Here is a 12,350-nt window from a genome sequence, read left to right as displayed (position 1 = left end):
AACTTGGTATGTAGAAAAGCAGACAACTTCTAGCATGGGTGTCTGTAGGAAAATCATTAGTGCTCTGGCTTGGTATTCTGGATTTGCGCCTACACTGCCTGTAATAGACAAACCTGGGTTCCCTTCTGAGCTCCTCATCAGCTGGATACTGCAAAGGTGCCATGACAAAGTTAATGCAGGAAGCGCCAATGAGGTCTCAGCACCACGCAAATGAAACTTCCAGCTCTCAGACTGGAACTAAGCCAGGATTAAGAAGCTGATTCTTAATGAGTCAGAATTGTGTGAGAAAGGTAAACCAGGATTAAAATAGGTTAAATTCTTCAACGAGACGTACAACTGATAGAATAGTTGGCTACAACTCATTCACAAATGAACATTTGAAGTGTAATGGAGAAATAAAAGGAGATAAATATTTAAATGGGCCCAAGATTAACAAGAATATGGCATACAATATGGTATAATTACTCCTTATAACACTTAACAGCGACTTTGCAGTCTTATTTACCTTGACTAAGAAATGTTTGGAGGAATTTTTCCCATGTAGGGAATCGTTTCTCATTGACTGGCTGTACGTGCTGTGCTAAAAGGCCCGGCAGCTCCTGGGAGATCTTCACCAAAGCTGGCTCCTGCAGAAACAAATTAAATAGAACCACAAGCAATTTTACTACAGAAATGAAAACTGCTTGTGGGGTGATTAAAAACCAGGCCTCCAACAGGCAAAAAAAAAAAAAAACACAACCAAAAAAATGTGGTTACTGTTTACCCACAGTCAGGAAGCCTTTTTTTTTTTTTTTTAAATTTTTCTACTTACTACTCTTCCCTCCTATTGCAAATTGTTCTTCTCTGAAAGACAGTTCCAGCCCCTGCCTTCAGTGCAGCATCTATTTCATTATAATTTATATCAATAATTTGATCTGGCAACTGAAAATGCTAAGCACTTGGTAACTGCTCAGTGATCAATACCTGCAGTCAATAACTTCTACACTGTTTATATTTTGAAACTGAGCATATTGAAATAGTCACATATGCCAGACATAGTGCTACTGGCTCTCTTTATGTTTAAGCTGTTATATAAGTGCAAACACCCTTTGGTTACAATAAATAAATACACAAATAAATAAATGAGGGAAAAATCAAGCACAAGTTTTTTAAATGCTGCATTCTCCAGCCTGTAACAAATTCAGAAGTGTATTTGTGCCTTTATCTATGGTAGAATTTGGTCAGTCACATTAGAGGTGATAAACCAGCTTTTTCCTTGTATCAAGTTCTTTGCTATGTTATTGCACATGCAAACCAACCCCATTAAATACAGAAACTAACTGCATTGCTTTTACTGCTCAAAACCGTCCCAGAAGTACACAAGCATATAAAGTGCAGGGACCCTGACTCTATTGCTTTGGGCTCCTTTCCTTGCTGCTTCATAAACATTCTCCTTCTTCCCTTGGGTCTCTTTGCTTCTATTTTACATCTTCTCTCCAGCATCCCATGTTTCAGAAGATGACCAACTGTCCCTCTGATCGTGGCACCGTCCTAAGCCACAGTCATGCTATCAGGAGCTCCAGAAGGACATGATAAAACCTTATGGCTAACATCTAGGAACTAAGAAAAAGCAACATTCCCTTCTTACACATCAGTGAATTTAAAGAGATCGGCTTCATCATGAAACACATGACATAATGCAATCAAAAATAGAAATTGATAATCATCTTGCTACAATTTATCTAACAGAACGAGGAGGATGTGCCAATGGCGAGGGTATAGACTCTAAATACATCCTGTTCCTGGGCGCAGTCTGCCTTTGAGACTTTGGAAGGTGACTTTCTTATGAGCTGTCCAGCCACAAAAAGGGGGATGTGGTTCCTCAGTGAGGAACTGATGGGTGATTTATGTGGGCTCCCATCATGCACTACAGACAAAGTAAGCTGTTGACTTTAAATACTTCACAGGAAAATGTTAATAAATGGCTAAAGTCAGTATACTAATATACTAAGCATATATAGGTTTATAGCAAAGACAAAGGACCACATAAAGAGCAAGACCCAAGTTCAAAATTTACCCAGATTCAGGTTTTTCACCAATAGTTTCCTTACAAAAACAAATCTGTAACAAGCAGTTTAGGAGTTTGTTACCTCGTCTGACTGAAATAACAGAAAAGTGAGCAAGCAGCAGCTGGCCTTGTCTTGTTTTACATTCATGCTGAAATATTGCTAAGCCAAGAAGTCACAAGATCAGGTGGTTTGTTGCACAATGAAGATAAATACAGCTTAGGAGAGAGGATCTGAGCCATGGTGAATGACATGGAGCTCCTGACCTACACATCAGTCGGCACCGATGTACGTACAGCAATACCTCTGTCACACTGAGTCTCATACTTGAGCCCTAATACTTTTGGGTAATGTGCAATGAATTTTACTGGTTCATACGTTGAGGCTGCAGGCAAGACAGAGACCATTCACTTCATCTGTATGTACAGGAACATCAAATGCCACTGCTGTCTGTCCATGTGATGAACCTCAGACAAGACTCCTGCAGTCCAGCCTCACAAGCCTCAGTCAGTGAGGTCAAATAGCACTGATGGGTCACCAGCTGAGGATGAGCTCAGAGCCTGACAGGGCCACGTGGATGCCCATGGCCCCAGCTCAGCAGCACCCTGTAGCTGCAGGCTCCATCAGGACAAGCTGACTGCAAAAGGTGCATGCAGCCAAACCAGCCACCTCACTGTTTTCTCTTTTACAGAAATAACTAACCCAAGGAAATCTGAGAAACGTTCAGGCAAGATCAAACCCACTGTAGCAGTGCTTTTAACAAGGAATGCCTGGATAATCAAGGTATTCACAGAAGGGAGGCAGGCAGCCGCTTCATAAGGATCAGCACCTGGAGTTCCAGCTGAAGGGTTTTTTTTGCAATGGTAAGCTCTAAAAAGGCAATAATCCTGATTATAGGGAGTTTTAGTAGGCAAACACCAGCCCAGATCCAGCATTCCCTCACGAAGGCAAACCTTTTAAAAGGATCAGCGCACTGTAGGCTAATTTCATTTAAATGGGACGGTATCTCCAGCAGAGCTTACCGATGTTTTATTTCTCAATGTGGCCCCAAACAATTCAGAATCATAGGCTGGATGTAAACAGGGAGCATTTGTTTGAATCTTTCAGCTGATATTTCTTAGGAAAACACAAAGCAGCCCAATACTGTTTACATCCTTTGGAAACCTTTAAATCCGTCCATATGTTTTGCACCTTTTTATAATGATGCGTAAGCATGAAAAATTGACACCTTTTTCCCCTCTAAACACAAAATAATTTCTCACCCTTCTGCGTGCTGAATTTTGAAAGGCTTTTTTTCAGAGCAGCAGTTGCAACAAAAACATGGGACCAAATGTGGCATATGTTGGAGGCACCGATTGGAAATCTTCTTGAGAGAGATCAGTCAACAAAGAAAAGCCTGTTGAGAAGATAAGTAAATAAACAGAAAGAAGAAATAAAGTTAGACCTAGGAAGAAAGACCTAGGGACATAAAGAGGCTGCCGAGCAGAATGCATGAGAAAAACCTGGGGCTTTTTAGCTAAAAATCAGATGGAAAGGAAATTATTTAGACCTTGCGAGCAAATAGAGTGAAGAAAGTGACTCCAAATAAGTAAAGCTGACTGGGCCAAAGAAGAACAAAATGACAGATCCTCAGCAATACAAAGTGCCCGATCTTTGTTGAAGTCAATGAAGCTATGGCAATTTATGCCACTCCAACGGCGCTATGACAATTCACACCATTTATACAGCATATCCTTTATACTGTGATCAGTGGAGCTGTGATAACTTATTCCGGCTGCCTTGATGTGAACTGCTGCAGCCCAGCTTATCCTTATGATCTCAGCAACACCAGCAAGCATGGCAATATTAGAAAGGTCCAGTAACTGCTTTTGAACTGCAACCCAAGTACATGTAATTATTTTTTGTTTTGCAAACTGAACCAAACTGGCATGTTTTCTAATTGGTATACAGGTACCTGCTGACCAGAACCGCCATCGGCCCTGCTGAACAAAACTATCTGAAATGCTTACTGCAACGGAAACGTTTTCAGATGAGACATACCGACTACCCCACCTACTTAAAAGTTTGCAACCTGGTTTAATGCCCGAGTGTTTAATTCTGAACTGCAAATTTTAAAATTAAAAAGTGCCATTTTTGCCTTCCATGAGCTGGAAAAGCACGTTCTGATAGAAGGTAACATCATGTAAAACAGCCATCATTACCAAGTAACACAAATGTTTTTCGTATGTAAAATTGCTTTGTAAAATATTTGCTCCATCTGCTGAAAGTAGCAAAGACAATTTTCCCTGATAGCTAATGGCCCATTTCAGCTGTATGGCAAGCGATTCGCCGTGCCTGCGACTTGCATTAAGTAGAATGGCGAAAACAGCGCACAGAATTCTCCACTTATGCAGTATTATCTACTCACTGCTTCCTGAGAGCCCGTCCCTCATTACCACGGCCTTCGCTTTGGATCAGCACACAGGACTAGGGTTGCTTTGACTCAAGAGGCTTTTTGTCAAACCGAGGCACATATGCTACGCTTCAATCTAAAAGCACAAAACAGCCACTTTCCTTGACGACGAGAACAAGAAGGTTAGTTCTCTTTCAACTTTCCAGCACTTAAACTGCTGTTCCTTTTTTCACACCACATGGGGCCATGGTTTTCTCTTCTGGCTCATGCTGTCACTCTGCACGCTGAGGATTTCAATATATAAAGATCAAGCACTTCTTTTAATTCTAAATTCAGTTACACACGCGTGCACACAAAGCAACAAACGCTGGCCGAGTCCAAAACATCCCTCCCAATTGCTTCAGGTTCATTGTATACTCTGCTACTTACCATACCTCTATTGAAAAGCACATGTTTACATTGTGCCCCAAACTACTTCAACATCTGCTAACAGACCAATAAAAGATAAATAAACCAGGATTGTTTAGAAGGAGAGATCCTTTCTATTTCCTCTGAACGCTCCCGAACTGGCAGCAGCAATATGCTGCCGAGATCCCCTTTTGTAGATGTCATCTCAGAGAACAATGTATGCAGGGAAATCAAAGACAAAACCACCGCAGCAAGAATCGGGCAGAAGAAGGATCCTGAAAGCTCCATCACACAGTTCTGCACGTTTACGCACAGCACGTTAATTGAAGACAAAGACAATTCCATTCAATTGTTTTTTTCCCCTACTCCAAAAAATACCCTGTATGCGCTGCTATTTTATGTGCAAAGGTGTCCATTTGGCAAGAAAGTGGCTTCAGTTTTTCCATGGAGCGTACCTTCGGAGTGAGGAAAATGTGACACAATTGTCCTAAAAGCCCTTAAAAATAAATCTCACGTTTATGTCAAACACAGCCTTGTAAAATTGGGAGTCTGGGTTGCCTGCCCTCAGACACAACGAGATAACCAACTCTTGGGTACGTCTTCCCCAAATTTCTATCGATCTCTGCAAATGCACCATCAATTCAGGTACCCTCAAATTAATAACATTTTTAGAATTAGCTTCTTTTGTATGTTCTGAACTCAAAAAAATGTGCTCACTTTCTTTTTCTGTCTCTCTTCTCTAAAGAAAGGATTCAAATGAATTCCAAACAATGCCATTTCGGGAAGAAAAAGCACCGTACAGATTATCCACAGTCACTCACCAGGAATGTTCTCTAAATTGCGGAGCCTTAACGCAGAAGGAATTGTCAGACAAAACCTGCTCTGCATTTTGCAAACAAAACACACTTAAACTTTCTTAGAGCTGCCTCTGTGCTCCTCTTTGGATTTCAGCAAAATAAACATTTTTAAAATAATCCAAGCAGGCATTTTATTGCACGAGAGAACATTAACGGATTTCAGATTTCTTTAGTGCTCTTGCTTTATCCTCTCCCTTCCACGCTGTTATTGCTAAAAACTGGCAGTTAAATTCAATTGATTCAAAATATTCGGGATCCATATGGCCTCAAACCCTGGAGCTGAAGTTCTGATATTGCCTCACTGCTGTTTTCCAGCATTTGCCTCTACTCTAGTCCCCAGATGGTGGAAGTAACATTTAAACCTCCTTTCCTCTGCCTTGTACAATAGACCTTGGCACCATTTCAACTGTTTACTCCGGTAATTAACAGCACTGATACCACAACAATTACAACTCCTACAATCTTAACACAATAATGCTATGAATTAGTGAGAGCTAATGGCTGGAAGGTATAGTGGTTCCAGACTGCGAGATCTGTGCATTTTTAGAATAAAATAAAAGGTACAAACAGCACGCTTGCGGTAGACAATGATTACCTAGTAATTAGTTTACACAAAGCTTCCTATTTAATGGCAAAACGCTGTAATTAACGCGTGACAGAAAATCAAAGGGTACTTTGTAAGCATATGAAAAATTAACACTGCAGGCCTATAGCTTTATGTACTGATTAGAAGCATATTAAATCAATAGGACATACACACCAACAGCTTGCATATCTGATTATTCCCACTCTCAGGAATGGATGTTGCGGCTTCCATTTAAGCAAGGACTACAATGGTCATGCTTTGGTTTGCAGAGGATTTAGGAATCATCCAAAATATTGCTTCGGCAGCTGCACAGAGATACTGATAAACTGAGTAAGAAGAGAACTGCAGGTAACTTAAATAATCACGGTCCACAAATGATTTAGGATACGTTGCTGGCAGAGCACTGTCCATAGAAGGGAGGAACCAGCAACTGCTCAGCTTCACCAACAATCAAGTTCTCCTTGAAGTGTTAGGGAATATTTCTATTTTTCTATTGAATATTATATTGGGCAGAAGAAATTTGAAAAGCTTGTCAGAAACCTGCAAATATATCTCCTGTATCTCTGCCACAGCTCCTGGCCCTCTTCAGGCTGGAAAAGCCTGCACACCTACAGCTGTGTGCAAACAAGGGCAGCATGGCAGAGCCTTGCTTCAGAGCCCCTCTACTCCACATGGTTCAAAACCAGTCTGAAATCACTGTGCTGACGGAGCCACGTTTCTGTGTCTCTTTGACAATACTATGGGTGGTTTTATTTTGAGCTGTTTATAAACACGCTCTTTACTCTGAATTCTTGCTTCAGTAAAGAAAGAGAATATGGGACATAAGCCTGAGGTTTTTTGCAATGAATGCAGCTCATTCAACCAGCTAAAAGCTTCTTCAATGCTATTTCTGATTTCCAGGCGAAGTTTACCTAATCACTTATTACAGAGCTTGTGAATATTGATCAAAACCACTTAAATTAAAAGAAAAGCCCAGAATTTCATAGCATTTTATCTTGGCCTTTCAAACTGTATTTTTTCAGAAGCAATCCAAGCGCAATCCTGAAACCAGCATCTGAGAATCGCTTCATGCAACTCAAATCACAAGTTAGATTTTCTGGATTTATCGCCTTTTGAAAAGATTTAGATTTTCTATTATGCATTTTGGTGAGTTAACCAAGATATGGTCTATAGGGAAAAGAAACCGTGACAAAATAGGGTGACACAAATGGAGACAACGAGATTCAAACACTCGAACATTTAAAACAGGAGGCTGCCCAAGCACATTAAATAGCTTTTCCTCTTCTACAACAGATACTTAATGGAGACTTTTGAAATGGCTGCGTAGCTACGGCCAATTACAATGGCTCATTCAAGAGATATTTGTTGCCTGTTTTTGTGTTCTATTTTTGTACTTCAGCTCTTTTCCTCTTCATCCCCACACACTTCTTTTGTTTTCAGTCTGATTTTACTCATCTTAGGGCTTCTGCTAAGTAAACTCACAACACGTTGCTGATCCTGCTGGTTAATTAGGAGATGCAGAGTAATAAAAGTTAATTCTGAAATCAATTCAACTATTAATCCAATCTTGTGCATTAGCTACTATTTAGACTTGTGTAATCATACAACGTGGTGGGATCTCTGCATAGTCCTGTATTGTTTTCTTAGAATCATGGACTTCTTTGGGTTGAAAGAAGTTACAAGTATTCTTTGGGTCCCTTAAGATCATCCAGCTCTAGTCCCCTGCAGTAGGCAGGAACAGCTCCCTCTAGTCCAGGTGGTCCAGTCACCATCCAACAACCCCCCTAAGACAGAGACAGGCAGCAATTTTAATAACCAGTAGTTTTCTTTTTCAAGAATTTATATGGTCTCACAGCAAGGATCCATATAAACATAGGAGAGATTTTCCCCAAACTGAAAAAAAAAAATAAATAAAAATCTTAACTTGAAATAAAACATTCCTGACTTTGTAGCATGCTTTGGAATACTATCTTCTAGTAAGCTTTAGGGCTATCTTCCTGTAGATATTTCAAATGCCATCTTCTAATTGTCCTAAATACCTTCTCTACTGCTACTCTACCTAGGAGCAGAACCACTATTTATGCTACAAATGGACTACCTGAAGCTTGAATTGCTACAGAAAATAGGTTGGAAAATCATGACATAATGGCATAAGAGCATCTCACAGCACAGATATCTTACATGCATTTACTAAATGGTTACAAAGCTGAATTTATTTACCTCCTCCAAGAATGGTTCACATTGCAAGATACCCCTCAAACAGATGCGGTTTCTCAGTACTTTCTGACCTTTTTTGGATGTAACCCGGGTCACATTCTGATTTTCATGCTGACAAATAGCTTTCGAAATGGCCCCCAACTGCCAAATGAGCATATATGGTGGCAGCAGTTCTCTTGATATTGAAAACCTTTCAAAGCTGGACCCCATTATGACATTTTTGATCAGCTGGCAGACGTATGCCAGCCTTCAGAAGGATGAGGGCCTTGCAGAGACCCAGCATAGTTTGTGAGTTCTATTCCTCATGCAGCTGCAAAATAATTAATCTCTCAGATAACTCAGCTGCTGCAATGTGTTAACAAGGTAAAATACCTCAATTATCTTGCCCCACATTTTTGCTTGGCCAGTATTTGAAATGAAGAACCTAAAATCAGTCTCATTTTCAGACGGAATCGATTTTTACACAATTCAAACTCAAAAACTACATTATTTTTTTAATACCTTGCCTACTACATACCAATGAGGAAAATTTGGGTACCGTGTCTTAAACTGCTATGCAAACGATGCTATTTGTAAGTATTAACATAATTTAGTGCTTACAGTCATATCCTCATTTCTAATAATTCTACCAGAATGGAGAGTCTTTTCACTGTACTCTTAGCCTGCAGGATAGTCTTTCATCAAAAAGCTGAATTTTTTAATAACCTGCCAGCATATGTTTTGTATGTGGCAGCCTATGCCGATGACACAATGTCTTCATTATCCAAAGAAGCAAGTCTACATGCTGCAATAGGACGTTAAAGGATGCCTGTGCTCATAAACTAACGCTTTGATGTTTAAACGTGTATCATCACAATGGTATTCCTTAACAAAGGACGATTTTAATTCCCTGCTCTCAATGGTAATACACAACAGAGACTGCAGTTCATTATATATGAAAAGGGTCTCCCAATTTAGAAAAGGGGGCTAATTTCAGAAGGCAGAAACACTTGAACGTGCGTATTCAAACAAGACGCTGTAAATTGCAGCAAGTTTCACTCCACCAAAGCTCACTTGATAACGGGCCTGGATGTATGGAAGTTTTCCTGCTGGCACTAGAAAATTAGATCAAATGCATCGTTCCATATAGAGTTACCAACATATGACAAATTATTATATTTAAAGGCTTCTAAAAGATTGGCTCCCAGCTGTATCAAATCCTAACATAAACACCATATGAAAGAGAAAGCAGAGAAAGCTGGTTATCACTGCATCCCTTTATTCAGAGTCACTTAGCCATGGAAAAATTAGGAATGCTAATACAACTCTAGGTAATAACGCTTGCAAAGGGAATTGATACCAGCAAAGAACTAGGCTTTGTGAAACTGCATTTCACCATGTCCTCTCCCTCCAGTTTGTGGCCATGATCTGGTAGCTTCATGTTCCAGATTGCTCAGTGCCATGCAGCTCTCCAGAGCTCTGCTTTGTATTGCCTGCCTTGCACAGAGTGAAGGATCCTTAGCACACTGGAGAAATTAGCACTTCATTTTTACAGGATAAGCTCTGTTTTGTGATGTGGAATTATTCTGTAGCTGTCAAATGCAACAGAGCTGTAAGCAGCCCAATTTGAAATTTTAATATACGATGTAATTCAATCAAAAATTTCAAAACAGTTTTGATTGAATTAAAAGAAGAAAAGATCAAGAGAGCCGTAATGAGTAGTTTATGTAAATTAAACAATTCTTTCTGTACACATTCCTTCTGGCTTTAAAACCATTACGTGAGGCATAAATCTGGCACTGCATACACAAATATTAAATGCTTACTGAAATTAACACGCTTAAATACCAATGAATATTTAAAGTACAAATAGTTCTCTGAATACCAGAACTAATGAATTCTAAATTCAGATCAATGTCTCTGTGGTTGAGATGCATCATCTTACAGCCTCTATTCCAGCATGTGGATTCTTACCCACCTTGCAGTCTGTGAGTTCATGCTATACTCATATACATCCCTCAGTGATGTATTTATATACTCTCTCTACCTGAGCGCCTGCTGTAATGAAATACACAGGAGCCTAATTTTCTCTGATACCTCGAGTGCTCTGCTTTATACAGATGAAAATTGCTAGTAGGCTTAAAAGTTATTGGCGAGGAAAGATGTATGAAAGTAATAATTCTTAGCAAAACAGAACACAAGTTATCACTTTGTGGTTTCAAAGTCACAAGTATTGTTCACCATGTTAGTTCAGTGCTTTCGTTCCAGTACTTCCAGTCTTCCTATGTAACTGTAAGACTCTACCACCTATGTAAACTAAATGCTTTGTGCTGAACTTGTTCCACATCTGTTTGTATTTGGGGCTATATCTTTGCTTTAATTTGAATTCCTGGCACCTACTAGTTCATACAATCTACTGTCAACTCTGCAACATCAACTCTTACCTGCGTCTTAAAAGCTTAGACTAAAGAGTTACAGTGAGACAACCCCAGTAGGCTATTATGAAGCCAGGACACTGAACAAGATTCCTTTATTACTTACATGTGCCCACTTCTTACTCCATGTCTCAGGGCTGTGCTTCTGACGCTCCTTTAGAACCCAGTGGTAGCACTCCAAATGCAAGATGACATCACAGAAGGCAGTGCCATTTCCTCCCGATTCATCATTCATTTTGAACAGCCAGCGCCGCACTTCCATGTTGTCCACAATCAGTTGGCTGAGAGCACTGATCAGCTGTGGAGCAAAGAACTTCTGTACTGTGACAGTGCCACACTGCTTCTTGCTTTAGACAACCCACTCCCCAACATTTGGAAAATCATTTCCTAACTGTAATTCCTGTTTCTTAAAGCTACTCATATTGCTCTTAACTGAGATAATTAGCAAAAGCTGAATTCTTCTTTGATTAAGAATTTATGGTGCTGTATTGAGCCAACTTGGGCAGAGTACCTGCAAGCAACAGAGCACCTCCCTATAGAGGGAGGTATTCTGCAGAGAGATCTGCCTGTCCAGGCTGTTTTGTCACATCAGAATCTCAAGAAATGTCTCTGACAGGGAATAGCTTGGAGCGGGCTGCACTGTCTGCAGAGTCAGAGAAACAGTTGTGCCAGATTCCAACACCAGCCGAACATCTGTGAAATTTTCCTGCTGGAGAGTACATTACATGGCTATAAATATATGAAGCAGATACAAGGCGGGCTTTATTAAAATGCTAATTATTTATTTGTATATGTACACAGATTTAAATGGCTTTAAAATGCCTTCTGCCCAGCTGGTGTAGGATGCAATTAGCTTCTTTGGAATGGCAGATGCCTTTGAACCCGCAAAAAGTGTTACCAGATCTTTTTGATTGCCTAGAAGGTATTTTTCGTAGCAATTTTGGGGGCTTCTGTTGTGTGATTGGGGTTTTGTTGTGTTTTTGTTTTGTCTGTTAGTTTTCAGTAACCTCAAATACCATTACATCTGTGTTTCAGGTCCCATTATTTGTTGCTTTTGAGAATCCCATAGATGTGTTTTTCTTGATGACTCCCCTACAGTAATGAAAAGAATCGATAATACTGTAAGGACTGCAGCAATCATAAAGAGTTATGTGCTATCTTTAAGTGAAAATTGAATTGTGTTTTAACATAGTGTCACCTCGCTTTGATTATTTAACCTAAAATATCAATATTTCATACAAGCAAACAGCTGCAGAACTTCCATAACACCATACTGTGAATCCAAAGCATTGGATTCATGTAAGTTAGTTATTTAACAATGAATCAAATAGTTGTTTTACAGATCATTGATCATATATTTATTTCTTCTACTATAGAAGCTGCAATGTATTTGAGTAGCTTAGGCACTTTTCAATGTTAAAGGTGATTAAT

General features: G+C 39.7%; 1 protein-coding gene across 9 annotated transcripts in view; it reads right to left on the bottom strand.

The window, feature by feature from the left end:
* The window catches only part of IQCH (IQ motif containing H), a 62,185-nt gene that overhangs the window by 14,705 nt on the left and 35,130 nt on the right, over window positions 1-12,350 (bottom strand). For all 9 annotated transcript variants that reach the window (XR_004308531.1, XM_015873297.2, XM_015873300.2 and 6 more), the window contains 2 exons: window positions 11,026-11,217; window positions 506-626 (listed from right to left, as the gene is read on the bottom strand). Coding sequence is in view for 8 of the 9 variants with exons in the window: in XM_015873297.2 (XP_015728783.1) it covers window positions 506-626; window positions 11,026-11,217 (313 nt within the window). In the remaining variant the exon portion in view is untranslated. The remainder of the gene's footprint in view (window positions 1-505; window positions 627-11,025; window positions 11,218-12,350) is intronic.

The sequence above is a fragment of the Coturnix japonica genome, chromosome 10, assembly GCF_001577835.2.
Source record: "Coturnix japonica isolate 7356 chromosome 10, Coturnix japonica 2.1, whole genome shotgun sequence".
Taxonomy (NCBI): Eukaryota; Metazoa; Chordata; class Aves; order Galliformes; family Phasianidae; genus Coturnix; species Coturnix japonica.
This window is presented reverse-complemented; position numbering and strand designations above follow the sequence as displayed.